This window comes from Jatropha curcas, chromosome 4 (assembly GCF_041381405.1).
Source record: "Jatropha curcas cultivar XTBG-Jc1 chromosome 4, XTBG_Jcur_1.0, whole genome shotgun sequence".
Classification (NCBI taxonomy): domain Eukaryota; kingdom Viridiplantae; phylum Streptophyta; class Magnoliopsida; order Malpighiales; family Euphorbiaceae; genus Jatropha; species Jatropha curcas.
In genome coordinates, this window is record NC_143154.1 from 9,109,815 (window position 1) to 9,133,240 (window position 23,426).

General features: G+C 34.6%; 1 protein-coding gene across 1 annotated transcript; it reads right to left on the reverse strand.

The window, feature by feature from the left end:
- Window positions 1-5,757: 5,757 nt before the first annotated feature.
- LOC105644315 (aspartyl protease family protein 2) lies at window positions 5,758-7,977 on the reverse strand. Its single transcript, XM_012229625.4, has one exon. The coding sequence runs from the start codon at window positions 7,601-7,603 to the stop codon at window positions 5,945-5,947; it is 1,659 nt and encodes a 552-aa protein (XP_012085015.1). The 5' UTR covers window positions 7,604-7,977; the 3' UTR covers window positions 5,758-5,944.
- Between the last annotated feature and the right edge of the window lie 15,449 nt (window positions 7,978-23,426).

The window sequence follows — 23,426 nt, forward strand, 5'->3', positions numbered from 1 at the left end:
GTCTTATCCCTTGTTGCTTGTTTTGGTCTAATTAATATGTAAGGGATATGGGCTCATAGTGTTTATTTAAGTTGTTTTGGGTTGATTTTATGATGCATGCAATCTGCCCAATATCAAGTTATTTGTTTTGGGCTGGAAATGACTTTATTTTGTGTTTTAGAGTTAAGCCCATGTGTTTTGGCCCTAGGGCAGCCTAGTTAGATGCTCTTCTTTAGGGTTATGTTTGTTTGGGGCTTATATATAGCCTCCTTAAGATGTAAAACGGGATTTTTAGCCAACCATTGAATTGAAATCAAAACAAAATGTTTTCTTCTTGTTCTTTCAAGAACAGATTGTGTTCTTCATAGAACCAAAATATCCTTAGTAGTTAAGCTTGTGAGTTCTACAAGATTAATTGCACCAAGAATTTCAGAGTTGTTTTCAAGAGTACTTGAAGGTAAGTTTCTGATTCTTGTTCTAAATTCCTTGCTTTCTCTCTTCAAGAGTACTTGGGGGTTATAGGGATTGTCGGGTACTTCCGTGATTGCATGCTTTCCGCTAGATCTTCCTTGTTGATCTTCAAGAGTACTTGTTAATTGGCTAGGGTCGTATCAACATATGTATTCATGAACATGGCACGTGTAACATGAATGTGCAAATACATACATTTGCAATTGCTTGTGATAAATATTAGGCAATGATATGCCTAGACATGATTATGCACATAAGCATCTAATAAGAATATGAATATGCAAATGCATGAATCTGAATACGCTCTGAACCCGAGAGGTTTGGCACTCTGTCTTAGATACAAAGGATACATACATGTCCTTAAAAATCTCTTAGTACATCTATATATATGGTGTTTATGAATGAGTTAACTCAAATGAGAATAATGAGACTGTTATGGAATATTATGTCTATTTTGATGATTAAGTTGATTAAGACTGCCTTAATATGTTAGTAAGAGATTTTCAATTACAAGATTATGAGTTAATTAAAGTAGAAAATGATTATAGAGACTAATTAGAAGAAAGTTAAACGTGCTCTAGCTACAGCGATGAGAAGCTACCACATGAAGCACCTCAATTAGTGTTTTGATTAAGTAATTAATGACTTTTGTTCAATCATCTAATATGTTTAGTAAAGGCCAAAACAAGAATAATTATGGATTTGATAAACATAAAAGAAAAGTTATAATTACAAATGTGAGGAAAAATATAAATATGCAAAACCTTAAGGATTTAAAAGGAAGTAACAAGTCATGTGACTTGCACATGACTTGTGAGCTTATAAGAAAGCTACTACTTAACAAAATGAAAGAAAGAAAAAAGAAAGAGGAAAAGAGAGAGAGAGGCCGATGCTAGAAGAGAAGAAGAAGAAGAAGAAGTTGAAAACTTAAAGATTCAACTTGATTTCTAAAGGGTTTTTATTGGAAATCACCTAAGGTAAACTAATTTCTACTTAGTTTGTGTTATTTGTTTGATTTGGAGTTTGGGTTAGGGTTTCAAAGTAGAGAAATTGAAGGGGACATTGATTTTGATGTTAACAAGTGATATACTATGATTAAGTTGTTAATTAGTTGCTATTGAGTGAATAGCAAATGAATTGAGCTTTAAATTTGATTGAATTAAAAAAATCAAACTCAAGGTTAAGGATGGAGGTTCTGTCAGTTTGAAATCATCGTTTCGAAGAGAAAATCATATCTGAGGTTTAGGATAAAGGTTCTATTAGTTCGAAATATTACCGCAGGAATGATCATTTCGAAGAGAAAATCATATTTGAGGCTAAGGTGGAGGTTTGGCCAACATAAGATGATCATGGAAATGATCCTTTCATTTTGAATTAACAAGTTTAATTAGTTAATTAAGCATTTTAATAATGCTATTACGTGTTGGTTTGGAAGGAATTATGATTACATTGAGATTTCCCATACTTGTATGGTTATTGAAGTTTAAAAACTTAAGAAATATTCATTGTTAGTGTAATATATGATGAATTTTTAATGATATTAATTCTTGAGTAGTTGGATGGTTAAGAAAATAAGATTGTTAAGTGAGTGTCGGAGAATATACAGGATTTTTCAGGAGTTTAAAATGCAAAGGGAAATAAAAATATAAAGTATTTAAGTCATACACACTAAGTTTTTGATTAAATGCCTAAATGAGTATTGAGGTGCTTGCTTATCCATATAAGTAAAAGGGTCCTACAAGGAAGTGAAGGAGGAGGCTCTTCCAGGCCTTGATACTACTGCACTATATACTTTGAGTAAAAGCATCTAATGTTTAATTGTATATGATGTATGAATGCTTTTAATATTTATTATGGCTCATGCTATATATGATATTGCTATGATAAGAACATGATTCTTGTCCCGAAAAATGGTAAGCTAAGCAAAAAGGTACACATTATTCTGAGGCCGATGAACCTAATCTGTGTTTGTAAATCTGACAAACTCTGCATATGAGATAAAAGGAAGTTATGATTGTCATTAACAACTCGTGAATCTGATCTGTTATCTGGAGTTGCGTGCTCATATATCTGTTATTTAGAGTTTCGTGCTCACAAATTTGTTATATGGAGCTATAAGCTCAAATTTTGAATCTGGAGTTGCGTGCTCAAAATATTTGATCTAAAAGCTGGCTAGCTAAATCTGATATCTTAAATCTGTTATCTGATATCCGGGGCGAGTTTGGTTTGACAAGTCATAACATAGATAATCTGACAATCATCTGCATCATGCTTCCGAGTTAAGCTTTTGTAACATTATATTTGTGTGATGGTATACATCTGTTACTCTTATTTCTATTAGTGACAATGATGTAATATCTGTACTCTATTACCGTGAATGTAATGGTGAATGTTTGCTATATCTGGTAATGTATAATGCCGGGCATTGATGGCCTAAGGAGTCTGAGATGTTTTGAATTATTGGGAGTGTACTGTGTGCCTTAATTGAGATGCTTGATATTTATTATATAATTAATAATTGTTATAGTGGTTTTACTTATTGAGTAGCATCTCATATAAAATGCTAATATTTTCCATATTTTGGCACTAGGAGGCAATAGCAGTCGAAATTCCATCTGTTCTAATATATGACTATATGTGTAAAGTAAGAACTTTTTGATAATCTTTTCTATTGTCCAATGCATGGTGTGACTTGTACCTCTGTTTTAAGATCTGTATAATATGTTTTGTACCATCTTAGCACTATTTATCCTTAGATACATGGTGTTAGGGTGTTATAAAGAACATGTTTAAACACTCAACACTCAACAATTCAACTATTTTAAACAAAACCCTAAAAATCAACTAAACTTGGAAAATCAAAAGTAGCAAAAATGAAAGAGGAGTTGAAATGAAGGAGCACTAACCTTCAATTAGGACTTCTAAGAAGCTAATAGATGCTCCAACTCAAGCTTTAGCCTTGCCTTTGTCTACCTCTAATGACTCACCAAAATCTAGCTAAGGTAGAGAAAAACAAAGCTCCAAAAAAGAAAGAATGCAAGAAAAACATATAGAAAGATGAGATGAAGAGAAACCCCAACCTAAATCCTATAGTCCAACTCAAAAATAAAAACTCTACTTACTTGGATTTTTAGGAAATCTTGGGTTTTTCTTTGGATAATTGCTACTTCCTCCACAAAATCAAGTTTTAATCTTTAATGTAAATGTTTGTTTTTAATTAATTTGAGCTACTTTATGTGATTTGTTAGTAGCTTTTGAAGAAAATTTTGGAGAAGGGGAGAGGGGTTTGGCCAACATAGAAGAAAAGAGGAGAAAAGAAGGGAGAGAGGGAGTGCATAGCACAATAAGATGACATTTTTGTAATTATAAACAACTTTGTCATGAAGTTGTTAAATCAATGGCCAATGTTTAGTCCAAGTCATCTTAATCCTATGGCTACAATTTAATCTCACAACAACTTTTATAAATTATATTTTTTCTCCATCACTTATTAAACTTATTTAATAATATTAATTCAACAATTTTCTAATTTCTAAAAATACCTCGAAATACTATTCGTTAATTACTTAATTTCACCAATAAAATCATAACTTAATTTCTATCCATAAAAATATCCATGCATGAACCAAAATAAATATTAAAAATATTAATTATGAAAAATAACATTTTTGGATTAAAAAAATACCGATTTCCAGTCGGATAATACTATTCATAGTCCGATAAGTTACTACTCATAATTCAGGAAAATCATGACCTTACATTAATGGTCATGTTACATTTTAAGAACAACTGCTATTAAAATTTTACCAAACAACAATATTTATCATTTAACATTATCAGCCACTAACCACCGGCTATTAACAATTATTATTAGTTATTAGCTGGTATCAACAGTTAAATCTAACCGGCCATAAGATCTCTATTTTGTTTGATAAAGATAATTAAGTCAGTTTAATATTAAAGAAGATATTTTGCTTTGGTCTTAATAAAATCTACTTGGAAAATAACACTTTCAACTAATAAATTTATTAGTATTGTTATAACTAAAATGTATTATTTTATAAATATAATAATATTAAAAATTATCACCAATTTAGTGAATTTTATTCAAAGAGAAAGGCCATTCTTATTATGTAGGCCACTTGTTCTCTTGGTTTGTTTGACCTCCCATGTAATAAAAAAATAATTATTTTATTCTTTTTAGCTATAAGTTGCATTTGAAGCGATAATTACCCAAAAAAATTGATGTTGGAATCAATTATTTATTGCATTCAAGTTGACTGGGCAAGTTTAAAAAAGAAAAAGAAAAAGAAAAGAAAAGAAAAGAAAGGGTGCAGAGTAAGGAGGAAAACAAAAAGCATGTCAATACCAAATTGGAAATCGATGAACCGAGTTGTTATATCTTGGTGAGTTGTTATTGGTTTTCTTTAATCATCCTGATGTAATATGAGAGGAGGCATACAGTCATTTTCATACCAAGATTACAATTGGTATAAAAAATAACAAAAGTGATTATTTAACCAAAAAAATTGCTAAAATCGTAAAAGTATTAAAAATTAAATTTTCTTTTTAGCATCATTCCTTTAAAAAAAAATAAAAATAAAGAAATTATTGATTGGATTGGAGATAGTGAAATATTAAAAAGAAAAGTGAGACCCCTAAAAGTTGACCAATTCTTTGTCGGCGTACAGCACTTAGGTGGCGCACCTAACAGTTGACCCACCCTTCAATTACAGCGACATAATTATTAATGTTTAACAAAACAATCAAGAATCTATTTCTATGTAACAATAATGTCAAACTCACGTTTGAAACACATTGCAATTTCAAAATTCTATTTTAGCATATATATATATATCCGCCTTCCGTTTAACGTTAGATGAAATATTAAATAAAAATCTATTTAAGACGGTACGTTAAAAGCTCTTTCTAAATTATCAAAGTGTAATGAATCCCCTTTAACCATTAGAATAAACTATCATAATTTTTCAAATATATATATTTTTAAGCATTACTCGTGTTCTAACCAAAAATTCTATAAAAAAAGTGTATTTAGTTTTGTAATATAAATTGGAATAGGATTCATTCCTATTCCTATTACAAAACCCAAGGTGAAGGAAACAAACGTTAAGCAAAGAAGCTGAATTACTCGAAATAGAATCCTGGCAGATAACGGCTATTAAAACTAAGATCAAAAGAGTAAATGCGATGCAAGAAAAAGCCGAAAAGGAATCATACAGAGATCATGTCTTTTTCTTTACACAAAAACCCCTTTTCAGTGCAAGATTGTATCACAAGAAGAAGCAATTATATCTCCGAAAGAAAACAGTAAATTTGCATACAACACTATATTGATACACTTTGCATGTTTATGAGTATAATTATGTCAATCTCAAAATGACAACTTAAAAAAGAAAATAATGAATCTAACACTTTGTATGCTATTCCTACCCCCCCCCCCCCCCCAAAAAAAAAAAAAAAAACACAAAATATGTTATACATCTGCACATTTCATGGGTGCATATCCCAGCCTAGACTTCTTTGTGTCGTAGAGGATATGGAAATTCTGCTGCTGATAATTGCCAATTATGGACAGAGCAGATTGAGGAGTCCCCAAAATGGCCAAGCAGACAACATTCTCAGGTTCAAGTCTGATAAAATAGTTTTCAACAGGGAAATTCCACATTGCTCCATCTTCAAATAAGATTGTGAATTCAGGCAGTTCTATCTTATCAACCCCAGACACATTATAGCAAGGATCTAGAATTGGAAAATCTTTTATTACAGGATACCCTTTTACCTTCTTCACGAATGCATCCTTTATCATCTGATAAGCCGGTTCAGCAAAATAACTGAGTGTAGTACCAGAATCCACAATAGTTCCACCAGCACCATCAGATGATAAATGCCATGTATTCTCTGGTATATTTAGCACCTCTCCTCCAACAATAATGGATTTTATTTGAACATAATAAAATGTATCAACTGGGTTTCCCTTTCCACCGACCAAAGAAGTAAAATTCAATTTAGGGTGATTCAAAAGGTCCTTATCCTCCCCAAATATCAATTTGCTACTAACGTTAGTGTCACTATTTCTATCAACAAGGCAATATGAAAAGGAATGACCATATAGAGATTGAAGCTGAGAGGAAAAGGAAAGAGGCCCTCTTCCAAGTCCTAGCAAGCCTGCAGCCCCGTGAAATAGGCCTCTATTCCAATGACCACAACCAAACATAACATTCTCAACTCGCCTAAATTCAGTTGATGTGAGATTAACAGTAAAGGTTTCCAATGCAAAATCACCAGTGGTATTAGAACTATCACCATACCAGTAGAAATAAGGGCATGTCTGATTTTGAGCCTTACAAGGCTGAGGAGGATCAGGGGACGAAACTAAACGACAACGAGGATCATGGCAACTAATATTCTTAAAAGAAATGGAATCCTTAGGATCATAATAAGGCCCATTTTGCTCAAAACAATCAACACAAGGGACACATTGAATCCAATTAAGGTCACTACCAGTATCAAGAATCAAAGAGAAGTGTTTAGGAGGGGTACCAATGAAAACATCTATGAAGTACTCTCCTGAGCCAAGACTTACCCCTGATTCTAAAGTAGCCATTAGCTTCCCAGAAAGCTCAGCTGGGTAAGATTCCGGTGACGCTGCTGGTGGTTCTGAGCCAACCTTTGGCTGATTTCTGTCTTTATTTAGTCTTGAAATGGCATTTTGATTCTTCTTTTCTATTATCCTCTTGTGCAAAGTCTGAATTCTCGTCAAATCCCTAGTTGTGGAAGTGATGAAAGATTCTTTTTTGGCCTCAGATTCTTTATTCGTCGACCTGTGCTTTAATTCAACTTTCACCGTCTTCTTAGCATCTTCCTCACCATCACCACCTTCTTCTTCTTCTTCTTCTTCTTGTACAGATATTCTTTGAGATTGAGGTTTTTGATCTTTCTTTGAAGTGGAGAGGCTACAATCTGTTTTTATTGTTGAGGAAGAAACTGCATTGAAGCTCATGTGTTCAGGCAACTCGATTCCGGCGAGAGTTGAGATATTCTGGTTTACATTCTTCTTTTGGTCACATAGTCCACCAAAAGCGCCGGCAATTAGTAAAAGAAGAACAAGAATCATACAAAACTTGGAACCCATGGGAACTGCTACTTCTTCTTGTTTGGTCAAAGAGAAAATCCTACATCCAGATAGGAAAAGTATATTTTCGACGAAAAATGCTTCGATTACTGGGCTTTCGTCCCAAAAATCCTAGAAAGATGAACTGAGATGAAAAGACACGCAAAGCTAAAAGCTCTGTTTTCTTTTTCCTTATCCTTTTGTAAAAAGTATATGGGTCTGTATAAGAGAAGTTAAATGTATTTAAGAGACAAGAAATGAAGAAAAACGAATGGGAGAAAGAGAAGTCTTTTAGGTATTGTGTCTTACAAAGTTTAGAATGAAAATCAAATAATTAGACTTTGAATTGAATACATAATAGTTTCTTGAGCAGGAACACTGTTGCAGACGCGGTTTCACATGACATGGGAGGGGAAAGAAACCTTTAGTATTATTATTATTATTATTATTATTATTATTAAAATAAAAGAATAATGCGCGCGATTATCACTGGGCTATTTGATTTTAGAGTTTAATTAATTTATTTATTTTTAAGGGAAAAGAGAGAAAACTGAAAAGGAGTATTGCAATTAATGGTTGAAGAGGTAGTTGGTAGCATTTGCCAAGTCTGGTCTTTCTTCTAATCGAGCTTCTTCCTCTTTGTTTCCTGTTTCATTTGGCTTTCTTTATCACTACTAAAAGCCTGCAAAAGTCGCTTTGGTAAAACTATAACTTTCTGGTCGTAGTTGTGAGATTTGACCTTCTTAACTTACTTTTTTCTTTTTTAATAAATCCAACGTTTTGAAAGCGTAACCCATATGTTTGACTACGACAACCCATGAGAAAAAGGGAACCAGAAATGCGACTACTCTTTTTATATTTTAATTTTTAACTGTGAATTTGACACTTATTTTATAATTTTTTTATGAGAACTACACTGTTGGTCCAAAATAGGACTCGTCGGATTTACGTCTATCAAAATGCCTTTGGACGTATGATGGACAGTCTTAGGGTGGTTAGGATTTGAAAACCGAACCGAAAATTAATAGTTTGAATTATTGTTTAGAAGCGATCGATTACAATTCTAATTTTAGTTTATCAATAGTTTCAACTGTTTTTCGGTGAATCGCATAATTATAAAATAAAAATTAGAAAATATTTTTTTTTTTGAAAATTTAAAATTAAAAAATTTGTGAAATAATTTCTAAAAAAAACTTTTAAGAAGAAAGAAGTTTGAACTTAATTTTTTTTTTTTTAGAAAAAAATGCTTGAACTTAATATTTTTTTTAAAAAAAAATCTTGAATTTAATTTATTTTTTTCAAAAAGCTTGAACTTATTTTTTTATTTAACAAAAAGGCTTAAACTTAATTTTTTTTCAAAATTAAATTGCCTGCATAGCTTCTTGGAGTTTAGAGGAACCAAAATTCACGTAGTTCCTACTTACTTTGTATTAAGTTCGCCCCTTTTATCTTACTTAGTCGCTATTTTCACTAGTTTTCCATTGAGGACCCATCATAAAGTTCATATCAATCTTCATTTTCTTTGATATTCTCTTGTGCTTTTAGTTCGGTTTTGCTCCAATCATTCAGGTATGATTGTGCTTCTAATGAATCAGGTGTCATCCTAAATCAGTGTTTCATAAAGTATGTTTCCTTTTTGACTAAAAGCTTGTTCAATCACAACAATCGAGATCGGAGCTATTAAAACTTGTTTTGCAATTAGTGCAAGGGTTGAAAATGTATTGGTGTGACAACTCCACCAATCTAGAATTGAAAAATTGTTATCTGCAGAACTATCATTAAACTCGAAAACAATATTACAATAACTCTTAAGTTCAGGAAAAGAACCAGATCCCCTAAGTCTTTTTTGTTTTTATAATAATATACGTTCGGTAACACCAACACTTACCTTTTCGGTTGGGAATGATTGTTTATTAAATTGAGAATAAGCAGAAGAAATAGATGAACTAGAATATAGAAAAAATTGAGCATGTAATTCTATAATATTTTTTTAACTTCATACAATACGACATTTACATTAACATTATCTTCTACATCAAGATTTAATATTTCATAATAAAGAGTTAAATATTCAAATAAAATTTTAAATTTATATCTAGGATCAAATACACAAGTAACAAGAAAAGGGGGTGATATATTTCTAAAATAAGATAACCATTTTTGTTTCATTGATAAAATATAGTTTTTTAATAAAACATCATTTTCAAATTTTTGAAGTGCACTAACAATATTAATACATATAAGCAAAAATAAATGAGATGTGAGATAATAAACTCCACTAAATTTATATGTAGCACCATTAAAATCTTTAAAATATAAAAAATATTTGCACAAATCTCTCAATTTTGTGGATATCAATTAATTTCTTCAATATTGTTAGTAGTAAATGTGCACAATAATTCTCTATATGAAAAAGACTCATTTAATAATTCACATGTTGAATTCCAATGAGTTTGGGCATCCCTTGGAAAACGTTTTGGTCTTTTTTTATTTTCCTTATAAAATTTAGCCAAAATTTTCATTTCTTGGAGACGTCCCATAAATATGAAATAACTTTTCTAATTGGAGAAATAAAAGATTTAAGAACTTTTAAACTATTTTGCAGACATAAACTTAAAACATGGCATGCACATATAATATGAAAAAAATTTATCACGAACATTTGGATCACAAATTGCTTTCAATAATTGATTTAGTGTTGGTAGAGACATTATTAAATGAAATTAAAAAATATTTTTTGGTCAATCTCTATTCATTTAAAATTGAAACAATCATTCTATATATATTATTTGTAGTATATTTATCATCAAAAATACGAACAGCAATAACTGTTATTTGAATTTTCCAATCATCATCAATTCAATGACATATAATACCTATATAAGAATGCATTTGCCAATGATCACTCCATATATCACAACAAATTGAAACATGAAATTTTTATTTCAGAAAATAAAAGTTCTAACTCTTTTTTTTTTTTCCTTTTTTATAGTATTTCTTAGCACTCTTTTAGTAGAAGGATTTAAAGATTTTTGATAATATTGATTAAAACCCACTTTTTCACAAAAACTAAAAGATAAATATTTCATAGAAATCATTTTAGCTAATTTTTCTTTATGTTATTTTTCAGAATATTGAAATAAAGAAAAGTAAGAAGATATGTATTCGAAAATTTGTGTTTGACTCTGGTCAACTCCTATTTTTGTTAGATGTTTTGCCTCCAAATGCTTTCAAAATGATCCATAATCGCCTGCTTGTTTGTATTTATAAAATGCTCCATAATAATTGTAACTTACATCGAACATTTTGTTGCTTTTTAAATTCCTTTGTGACATGAATGACGAATATGTCAGAACTTTGTCTTGCTCATCGAACAACTTGTGTACCTTGATCCTCCTCTTATCGTAAGTTGTCTTCATTAAATTAAGATTGTTGAGTTGAAGTCTTCAAATTTTCATCTGGATATCCCTCAAGATCAAATTAATCTGGAGTGCAATTGAACATGTCATTCGTAGACATAGATGAATTTTATGTTTTTCCAACCTTTTCCTTGCCATTGGCAGAACTTGAGTTTCCTCTACCTGCTATTATAGGATAATATGTAACTTGGAAAAATTGAATAAAAAAAATTAGAGAAAATAATTAGAGATTGAGATTTGGAGAAATTAATTGACAATAATTTGCACAATAATTGGAGATCGGACTTTGGAGAAATTATTTTGCAATATTTTAGACAACAATTATAAATGAAAATTGGAGAGATTGTAGAATAGAAAATAATATAGTGTAAAAAGAGTAGAGATAATTTTGTCTGAGGGGATTGTAAATGGAAGGGAGTATTTATAATAAATCCAAAAAATAAACTTTCCACAAATACTCTTAAAATTAGTCGTTATACAGTTGTTTATAGTTGTTAGGAGGGTTAATTTGGAAACTTCACAAAATTATTTGGAAAAATAAAAAAGCTGTTGGAACCGGGTGGAACTGCCGGTTCTAGTCGTTTGAACAAAAATTCAAAGTTTATTTAGAATCGCCGGTTGGAACCATCAATTGCAACCAGCTGGAAAAAATTGTAGTTCCGGACAATTCTGGTCGATTCTTGGAATCGCCGGTTTCGATTCTAGTTTCCTTCGATTCTGGTTTCGATTTTGAATACCGGGAAATGGCTACTTAAAAAGTGTGCCTTAACGTGTTGTGTGCCTGTTAGTCCAAAAAGAAAAGGGAGAGATAAAGAGATAGATCGAAGGGGGGAAAAAGAACTATGTGAGAGGAATAGAGAGAAAATAGAGAAATTGGGGATTGAAAAGTGAAAGAGGAGAAAGAGGAGAGAGAAAGTAGATAGAGGAAGGAGGAGAGAGATAGAGTAATGTCAACTGGTTTTCTAAACCCTTACACCGTGGTAAAGCAATTATAGGAGGTGTATTTCAAACCAATACTGAATCGGTCGAATACTGGACATAAACCTAGGAGTCAAGGCTGACCTTTGCCCAATCTTCTAGCTATAACTCTTTCCACAGATGGAATTCTGGAAGAATCTCGGTATATAGGAAACTAGACAAAAAGAGCTTTACAACGTCTATCATGAGCCAATCAAAAGTCAAATGGCCCACAAGCTACTCGAATCAAGTCAACACTGAGTTGGACTAATTAATTTGAACTAAAAAAGCCATAATCGCTAGCCGATCATGGCTTAACTCCCATGGCTAAGTGGTAATTATGAACTGCCAGCCCCACCAATGACCGCCTAGGCCATGGGTAGTCAGTTCCCAAATCGTTTTGTGTGCCAGTTCACCCTTTGGCCATTTGCTTATAAATGGAGCTCCAAAGTGCCCTTCAAATCACATTTCTCCTTGCAAAATACATTGTAAAAATCTTATTTGAAATATTCATTTGGTTTCTAGTTCTCTTCTCACCTCTCCACTCTCATGAGTGTTCTAAGTGGACTGTGTGATATTCTCTCGAACTCACTTTCCTCTCAATGTTTTTTCTTCTCTTAGTTTTATGTTTTCCTACCCATTGTTTGGCGCCTTCTTGGTCAACCAAACCATTACTTAAAAGCCTTCAAAAGGTTTGGAGCCTCCTTGATCATCCATATCCTGAGCCTTTGGCTCCGAATTCTCCTTAAAGTTTGAGTCCAAACTAAGCTGAAGCTTTGAGATGGCAAAAATCCTTAGCTCGCCATAAAACTACAAAGGAAGAGTCAAGTTGATCCATCACCACTACAAAAAAAAAAAAGCAATTTATGACAAATCGGTCTCTAAATGACATTAGTGACTGATTTGCGACGGATATGTATCGATCGCAAAAGTGCTCATCGCAAACAATTTTGCGACCGAATTACTTAGCGGTCGCAAAAATAGTTACTTAGCAGTCGCAAAATTTTGACTATCGATCGCTAATTTTTGTCATGTTTTGAGTCTGAAAAGCCTGTCGCAAATTGGTCGCAGATTGTGTCAGTCGCAATTACGTAAAGTAGTCGCAAATTTTGAAAGTGATTGGTTGGTGATCTATCGTAAATTTGAATTTAACGGTTATAATTTTGGTTGCAGTTCGGTCGCTAATTGATCGCAAATGTAATTACAAAAAAAAAATGAATAATATTAAAAACCAATATTTTTTCACCTGTCAAAAATCCGTATATATATACATCACAATCACAAGCATCATTATCAAGATCACAATGCAATAATAATGTAAGAATGGAATTGTTAATGTAATGTACTATACAAAATATGAAAAATCACATAAAGCTAACAAGGTCCAAAATCAAATCTACGAGGTCAGTCCTCTGCACAATCCAGTGTCGTAGCATCGGCAGGAGTATTTGCTGGATGTGTCGTAGTGTCGACAGGAGTGACCAAGGTATCGTCTGCAGTATCGGGATCAAGAGACGGTAATAGCTGATGTAGAGCTGTAGAAACATCTCGATCTATAGTAAGCGGAGGATTAGAGGAAGAAGCACCAGCACCATGCTGACTGGACATCCGCATGACATGCGCTCAAAGCTCTACAAGTTGTCTCTCCTGTTCATCAACACGAGCCCGTAATGCACTAATCTCCTCGGCACTGTGGTCGAGCTGTGGTCGTGAGGAAGGTGCAAAAGCGTCAAATGCTGAGCCTGAGCCGCAGTAAAACTGTGATGCCTAAGACCCGATGCCATATACTTTCCTCTTCTTTTCGCCCCCTACAGTCTCCAAATAAAGTGCTAGCTCATTAATTGTTGACTCAGCTTTAGATCTAGCCTGAGAAGAAACAACACGCTCGCGAGTTATACTATAGTTCTCCTAAAAATAACAAAATTAATTAATCAATGTAGTTGCAAGCTTTATTATATTGAACTTGTACACGTAAGAGAAGATTAAAAGGTAAATGTAAATATTCTTCAGTATTACTTACATTGACGCCCAACGCACGTCTATCAATAAATATATTTCCATCGTGGTCCTTTGTGTGAGTGTAAGTGAACACCTCCATCGGTGTGGGCTCACAACCATATTTTTTGGCTTGTAATGAATTTAATTATACATGAGATATTAATATGGTGTCATTTCATTAAATATCAGTAAATGTAACTGTAACTAGTTGACTCAGTAATAATCGAGATGTCTCTATAGCAGATATTGATTCACCTGTGTGTCGGGAAGGTCCTGCTCTGTCACTACCAGTCTCACTGAGTCTGTTTCGTGTAAATATGTCACACTTTCTCTTGAATGCAGGGCCCTCCCAAGCCTTCTGCCAACTCTCCCATATCTCCCGAGACATACATTGTTGCTTCTTGCAGCTTTTTCGCATCCTATAGGTGAAGTCAGCGTACCGTAGAGTGTACATTTTCTCCAGGCCACTTTTAGCATAGCTGTAATGGCCTCTTCCCATAAAAAATGCTTTTGCAAGAATGAAAAATAAAATTTCAATAAAGAGATGTAGCTTGATTATTAATTACATTGAATGAAGATATAGCTTGAACCAAATCGTACTTGAAACTCTTCCCAATAAAAGTCTCTCGCCTCCTGTGGTACGGTATCCCATGTGTATCCATCTTTATTGAGATGTAGCTCGATTATGCTTATAATTTGCCTTGATGCTTGAGAGGATGGATATATGCTGAGAAAAAAAAAACATAAGTGAAATATAAGTAGACGAAAGCATCAAAATCTGAACAAAACCAAGTTCAAAGGAAAAAGTAAATAAATACTTACTGTCCCGCTACCAAACTGAGCTTGTTACATGGCTCCGATGAAGCTGCAAAAGAAGTGACAAATGCTATCAATATAGATAAATAATTAATATATAACTAAAATGACAGTAAATGACATTTATGATTACGTGGTGCAGTAGGTGACTGTGATGCTGGTGAAGACTCTACTGGTCTAGGAAGTGGGGTAGAAGAGGAAGGAACAGAAGGAAGTGATGAAGGAACAGAAGGAAGTGATGGCGGAATGGGAGGCTGAGCAGAGGATGAAGCCCTAGACGTACCTGAAGAAGAAGGAGGAGGGATAGTCCCTCCTCATCCACGTGTACTGCGTCCTCGGCCATGACCTCCACGCAGACCATTGCCAGACGCGTTTGAATCAAACACCCTGCCTCTAGCCATCTGTACTATAGATAAAAAAAATCTCTATATGTATGTATACAATTATATGAATTTTCATGTGGTAAATATGTATAAAGAAAGTGAATAACATTAAAATTCTTCATTAATAATATTATATATACATCTATTAATTTATTATCCATAATACATAACGCATTAAGTATTTCTGTCTTCATCATCATTTGCTTCCTCCTCTTTGATAATGATCCGGGATCGGGAATCAAAGGAATGGGATATAAGTTCGCCTCTATTGACACGGATCGAGTCAAAGGATGAGATGTAAGTTCCCCTCTATGGCACCCCACGTTTATAAGGAAACGGAAACACCAATAATCGAGATTAATCGCTCTATGGCACCTCACGTTTATAAGGAAACGGTAACACCAATAATCGAGCAAAGAACAAGATAAACACCACAAACGAGTTGATAAGTTTACCTTAATTCTTGATGCAATTAGAGGAAGCAATCTCTCACTATCACTCTAAGCAAAGGAGAACAAGCAAAGCTTGAACAAATGTTGTTTATCAATATATCAAAGTTGTCTTATTACATGGAAGACAAGCTATTTATACTAAAACAAGAAATAGGCTCAATAAAGCATAAAACACACAAAACACGCCTAAGTCAGTAGGTTGCACGGTCCAGGGCGTGCGCAGTAACACGGGCGTGCGCAGTAGCACGGGCACTGTAGCATGGTACTGTAGCACACTTAAAGAGTCAGTAGGTTGCACGGTCCAGGGCGTGCGCGCAGTAGCATGGGTACTGTAGCACTGTAGCATGTCACTGTAGCACTGTAGCAATTCTCCACTTAAAGAGTCAGAAGAGTGCACGGTCTAGTAGCACGGGCGTGCGCAGTAGCACGGGCACTGTAGCACGGGCGTGCGCAGTAGCACGGGCACTGTAGCAAGCGTGCTCTTCTCACCTTAGAGAGTCAGTAGAGTGCACGGTCTGGGGCGTGCTAGTTGGCACGGCCGTGCAACTGTAGAACACCAACTTCACATGCCACTAACAACATAAGAAGCCTAGGAATGCCTTCAAGTTCCTCACAACACTTGTTAAATGCCACATCATGAAGTTCTCGTGTTATTTGGGCTTGAACAAATAATGATACGGCTGCCCCATATCGTTTGGCACGGCTCCTTGTAATCGGTCCATTAGGAAGCACCAATGGATCTCCTTCATTGTTCATCATGCTTCCTTGGGTTTCAACGACAAGTGGTGATGGATCCGTATCATCTATGGCACCCCACGTTTATATTGAAACGGAAACACCAATAATCGAGACTAATCGCTCTATGGCACCCCACGTTTATAGTGAAACGGTAACACAAATAATCGAGCAAAGAACAAGATAAACGCCATAAACGAATTTATAAGTTTACCTTAATTCTTAATGCAATTAGAGGAAGCAATTTCTCACTATCACTCTAAGCAAGGAGAACAAGCAAAGCTTGAACAAATGAAGTTTATCAATATCTCAAAGTTGTGTTTACAATGAAGATGAGAGTATTTATACTAAACCTAAACATATTAGGTTACAAAGATAACAAATAAAGCATAAAACATAAAATAGGCATGAGTCGCGCTCGCGCATTGTAGGTTCGCGCTCGCGACTTATGCTAACTAGCTCTCTGCCCCGCGAGTTTCGCTTCTCGCGCTCGCGCAGTGTAGGTTCGCGCTCGCGAGTATTGGTCGCGCTCGCGCATGTGAGGCTCGCGCTCGCGAGTTACGCGACCTAACTCTCTGCCTCTCGTTTGCGCTTCTCGCGCTCGCGCAGTGTAGATTCACGCTCGCGAGTGTTGGTCGCGCTCGCGCATGTGAGGCTCGCGCTCACGAGTTGCGCGGCCTAACTCTCTGCCTCTCGTTTGCGCTTCTCGCGCTCGCGCAGTGTAGATTCGCGCTCGCAAGTTGCACCAGTGTGTAGCAACTGTAGCAAAGTCAAGTTCAACTGTAGCAAAGTCAAACTAATTGGCACGGGCACTGTAGCAACATTAGGAGCCTAGGAATGCCTTCAATTTCCTCACAACACGTGTTAAATGCGACATCATGAAGTTCTCATGTTATTTGGGCTTGAACAAATAGTGATACGGCTGCTCCATATCGCTTGGCACGGCTCCTTGTAATCGGTCCAATAGGAAGCACCAATGGATCTCCTTCGTCGTTAACCATGCTCCCTTGAGATCCAGCGACGAGTGATGATGGATCCGTATCACTCTTCTTCTTCTTCTTCTTCCTCTTCTTGATATTCGTCTTTTGAGGCACCCATGATGATTTGATGATCTTCTTCCTCTTCATCATCCGATGCTCCTATTTCAACTTAAGTTTCGCTTTCATCATCCAATCTATTCGTTAAATCTTCAACAACTTGCATCTGTTGCGTATCAACCGCAACTTCTTGAAATGGCTCAGACACTGCGAGTGAAGCAGATTGTTTGGTTTCAACTGCATGAACAACTGATCTAGGTTTGATTTTACATACTGCCATCCAATTGCAACGATCTCGTTTCAATGATGGATATGGGACATAGTACACCTGTGCAGCTTGCATCGCCAACACAAAAGGTTTGTACTTCGTATATCTTCTTCTTTGATTAATATCCACAAGATTATACTTAGGATGAACCTTCATGCCAACGTTTGGCGTAGGATCAAACTGATAAGGAACCGGGATCGGGAATCAAAGGAATGAGATGTAAGTTCGCCTCTATGGCACCCCACGTTTATAAGGAAACGGAAACACCAATAATCGAGATTAAAATGCTCTATGGCACCCCACGTTTATAATGAAACGGTAACACCAATAATCGAGCAAAGAACAAGATAAACGCCACAAATGAATTGATAAGTTTACCTTAATTCTTGATGCAATTAGAGGATAGCAAATTCTCACAATCACTCTAATTAAGAAGAACATGCAAGAGCATGAACAATTCTGCCTTTGATTCAAATTATGCCAAAAATCTCGTTTTACATCTTAAGGAGGCCATTTATATGCCTCAAACAACCCTAAATTTAAAGAAGAGTATCTAACTAGGCTGCCCTAAGGCCAAAACACATGGGCCTAACTATTACACACAAAATAGAATCATTTCCAACCCAAAATAGACAACTTAATATTGGGCAGATTGCATGCATATAAAATTAGCCCAAAACAACTTAAAACAAACACTATAAGCCCATATCCCTTACATAGTAATTAGACCAAAACAAGCAACAAGAAATAAGAACACGTCCAAGCCCACATCCCTTACATATTAGCATGGCTAGAGTGTGCTACACCAACAGCACATGTCTCCAACATTGTAAGAAGCTTAGGTTTGCCTTCAAGTTCCACATAACACTTGTTAAATGCCACATCATGAAGCTCTTGTGTAATTTGGGCTTGAACATATAAGGATATGGCTGCCCCATATCTCTTTGCTTGACTTCTTGTAATTGGCCCACTAGGAAACACTAATGGATCTCCTATGTTGTTCTCCTTGCTCCCTTGAGCTCCATGGTTGAGTGATGGTTGATCCATATCACAAACCAATCACATTTGAATAAGATTGTGCACTTGATTGGTAGGGATGTATATTCTAACTCCAAAACCTCAACTAATTTGCCATAAAAATCATTTGACACATCACTGTAGTTTGATCCCTTTATGCAAACACCACTATTCATTATCTTTCTGCTTGTCCTATAACCCCCGGTGTGAAACTTGTAAGCATTTACAAAGTAGCCAGAGTAGGCATTAGCAACCGGTAGAGGTACCCCTACTAAATCAATAATGAATCTGTTATCAATATCGCTTCCCAAGCTTCGAGCCTATGGGACATAGTAATCACACGAGTGAAATCTAAGAATGTACACATATATGTTGTGTAACTAGAAAGTTACTTACGTAACATTTGAACCATTCTGCAAATTTAGAGTCCAGTTTTGCATCAATTGCAGTATCAGTCAAATTGGGATTTTGAAGCCGTAAAAGCTTGATATATTTCCTGTTTATGAACGAACAAAATTATCATAAATATGATTTAACTAAGCTGTATTAAGTTTAGACTCTGTACAAGATTTATACTAACTATACAAATGGTGTAATCTCTTCGCAATTCAATAAAATATAGGTTTGAGCCGCTCGTATCTTTGCATCAGTCAATCGTCTTTTTTTTATTTACCAATCGTACGCCTAAGATATGTGAAAATTGTTAGATTTCCTTCTAACTCAGATTCTATTCGATCTCTTCTGTCATCATTACATGGCACTCTCCGATGCTTGGTGTAAACATATGGTTCGAAGTAGTGTGAAAAGAAGGTGGAAGCTCCTTGCACCAAATATGCATTACAAATTGATCCCTCGATCTTTGCCCTATTGCGCACATTCTTTTTAATTTTCTGCAGGTGTCTGTAATTGTACAAAGCCAATATGTAAATATGAGTTGAAATAAAATTGTAATGATTAGAATGTGATACGAATCTGCCACCACTCTTCAATAAAGCTTGAGGAAGCATGGAGAACAACGTAGGAGATCCGTTGGTGCTTCCTAATGGACCGATTACACGAAGTCGTGCCAAGCGATATGGGGCAGCCATGTCCTTATATGTTCAAGTCCAAATAGCACAAAAGCTTCATAATGTGACATTTAACAAGTGTTGTGAGGAACTTGAAGGCATTCCTAGGCTTCTTACAATGTTGGAGGCATGTGCTGATGATGTGGCATGCCCGTGCTGAGTAGCACACCCTAGGGGTGCTAGAGTTTGCCTCTTGTAGCACGGGGTGCTAGGTAGCACGCCCTGGGCATGCTAGACACTGATTTGGACGTGTTTTTGTGTTTTTATGCTTTATTGCTTAGTTCTTTATTATCTTTGTATGGCCCTTTTTACTAATTGGCCTATTCCATAAGTTAGCCCAATATGTTTAGGTTTTAGTATAAATATTCTCGTCTTCTTTATAAACAAACAACTTTTGATCAAATTGAATTACAGAAATTTTCAAGCTTTGCTTGTTTTCCTTGCTTAGAGATCAATAGTGAGAGATTGCTTCCTCTAATTGCATCAAGAATTCTAGATAGACTTATCAACTCGTTTGTGGCATTTATCTGATTCTTACTTCTCGATTATTGGTGTTCCCGTTTCCTTATAAGCGAGGGGTGCCATAGAGGCGAACTTCATCTTGATCTTTGATCCGATCCATCCGATTAGGGGTTCTAGGAATCCATTTCCTACGGGTTCTGCATCATTTGGTATAAGGAAACGGGAACACCAATAATCGAGAAGTAATTATGGCACTCGAAGATCTGCTCAACCTTCCTTTCCCACTCAAGGTACTCTTCTGCGTTGTTGCTTCCTTTGCTTCTTTTATGTTGTTAGGGTGTATGCTATGTCACTCGATATTACCCTGTGAAACAAAAACACTTCCAATTCACAATCCCCAACATGCATCCATCAAACTCTAATATATGAATCAATCCCAATTCTCAAACTCCCAATATCAATTCATCAACATCATCAATTCTCAGAATGATTCTGATATGTATTTCATATATGGCTGAATGCATATTTGCCCCCTGTAATTTCAAAAAAAAAAAAAACCTTGTGGCTCTCTCAACTGTGTGGGGAACCATTTATGTTCCTCAAGTTTTATTTTTATTATAACTATGTCCCTCACTAGAGTTAAGAAACTGTGTATAGTATATGCACTCTGACATAATAAAAAGTAGTGACACATGTATGCTATGTCACTCGATATTACCCTAAACATTGATTGAAAAGGAAAAAAAGAAAAAAAAAAAGAAAAGGAAAATAAAAATTGCAGATATCTCTTTCATTATCCTTATCTCTCTCTCTCTCTCTCTCTCTCTCTCTTACTTTCCTCTTTCAAATTTCTTTTTATTCTCATCTCTCTCTTTCTCTCCTTTGCTCAAATTTATTTTGATTCTTAACTCTTTCTTTCACTTATAATCTTTCTCCTCTTTTTCTAGAATAAAAATTTGTTTCAATTTTTAGATTTTTTTTAATTTTCTGATTTCACCATGTTTCCTCTAAAGAATCAGTTTTATCTTATTTTTTATTAATTATTTTTTGGGTTTTATTTTTCTTCTGATTGATGATGCTCTCCAACTGCGCTTCATGAATTCTGCCTGTAGTCAATGACTTCAATTTGGTTTTAGAGAAAACTATGGCAAAGAACAAATTCACTTTGGATCTAAAATTTTTCAACATGCAAAAATGAAGTTTGTCGATTTCATGCTGTGAATTAGTAGACTTTCAAGTTTCTTTATGTTCTTGAAATAAATCTTTGAGAATTCAAGGTTTGAAATCTCTTAATTTTCATCTTCTAAATTTCCTCTACAACCAAGCACAAATTTGAGAAAAATTCTTGCATGCTCTTTTTTCTCTTATGTTAAAACCATTTAAAATGCAGTAGATCCACATAAAATCACTTATTTATCAACATCATTTTCCATTGTGGATTCATTGCACATATTGCTTTCTATTTGGATTTTGAAGAATTTATAAGGAAGTGTATTTATTTTTGGAAATTAGCCTTTGTTAAGGAAAAATAACATTTAAAACTAAATTTATTTAAATTAATCTTTTGTTGGAATTAGACATGTTAAGTTTAAATGCTACAGATTGTATTGTTTGAACGCTAGATTCAAGTTTAATATAGTGCAGAAAATGAACAACTAAATATCTAAAAATATATTAAAATACTGTGATATATCAAGTGTATACAGTGTCATTTTTGACACATCAGACATGTATTAAGTCTCTCATGCTCAACTTTGTAAGTGAAGACACGTACTCTTATGCCAGCCTGGTGAGGTATATTGTTATTACAGAAAATAAAACTTAAGGTATATTAATGGTCCCTCGCAAAGTTGAGGGGCCATAAAGTTTTTTTACAAAAGTACATGGGGCAAAACATGCATTTGGCCTTTCATATCACTATAAAAAATCGGTATTTATCGACAAAAATTTTTGTATGCAAACAAAGAGAATTCGTCGGTAAATATATTTACCGACGAATTACCAACCATAAGAATCCGTCGCTAAATTGCTGGACAGTAAATATTTACTAACCGATCAAAAAAACCGTCGATAATTACTGACAAATATTTCGTCGGTATTTTGTGAATTGCTATCGATAAATCGTTGCAAAATCTTTGCCAAAGCATTGTTGGTATTTCATCGGTAAATATTTCAATCGCTAAATCGTCACTAAAGCACTTCATATTTTGTTAAAATATGTAAAAAATCAATCGGTCAAGTTTAGTTTTTGAATTAGTTTCGTTAGTAATTCGTCGATAATCTGTCAGTAACTATTGGTTTCTAAATAATGCCATCGGTAATCCATCAGTATATGATGATTTCTTTGCGATTTCCATTGGTAATCCATCGTTATATGTTGGTTTTTTGACCCGTTATATTTATAGTTTCACAATTTCAACCTACGTTATAATATTTGAAAACCTGCTCAAAATATCACCATAAACATTCATAATTCATTCCACAACAAATATTCATAATTAATTTTGACATAAATATTTCAGAATTAATTCCAAAGGCAAAAGAACCTAAATATTATCATACATCTAATTAATTAAACTTAATGCAAAAATAAAAGTCATCTACAATTGAGCATCATCTCTAATAGTATCATCCTTAGTTGTAGTGTGATGAGCTGGAGAATCAGTATTAGTAGAAGTAGATGTTGGAGAATCTGTATTAGTAGAAGTAAGTGCTGGAGTCTGAGAGGTCTCTATAGCCTATCGAAACAACTAGAGCATCTCCTATTGCATCTCCCGCATTTAGCGCATCTCTGTTGCTTGCTGCTCTCTCATTAGCCGCATCTCATCAACCTGTTGCTTAATAGGGCATTCTTGCTCCTGAAGGCGATCCTCCATAGCTTGAATCATCTCAGGATCAGGTATCGAATGTGAAGGTGATGGTGCAGGGGATGAGCTAACACTGGAAGACCCATAAACCATAGATCCCTACGAACTAAGTTCATATATCTGCCTTTTTTCTTCTTCCTGTGACATCCTATTGAATCGAGTAGTTGCATAGAGTCGAGTCGAGTCGGGCCGAACCAGAACCCGGGTCGAGCCATTAGAATCCAGAGTGGGGTAGAATGGGATTGAAATTAATACTTAAAAGAATTGGACTTAATTGAATGAAACATAAAGATAAAAGTATAAGGATTAGGACCTAATTGAAATAAAGTATAAAGTTTAGGTATTAAATTGTAAAATATTGAAATT

Excerpts from the sequence above, each read along its gene's own strand:
- LOC105644315 (XM_012229625.4), bottom strand. The coding sequence starts at position 7,603 with ATGGGTTCCAAGTTTTGTATGATTCTTGTTCTTCTTTTACTAATTGCC.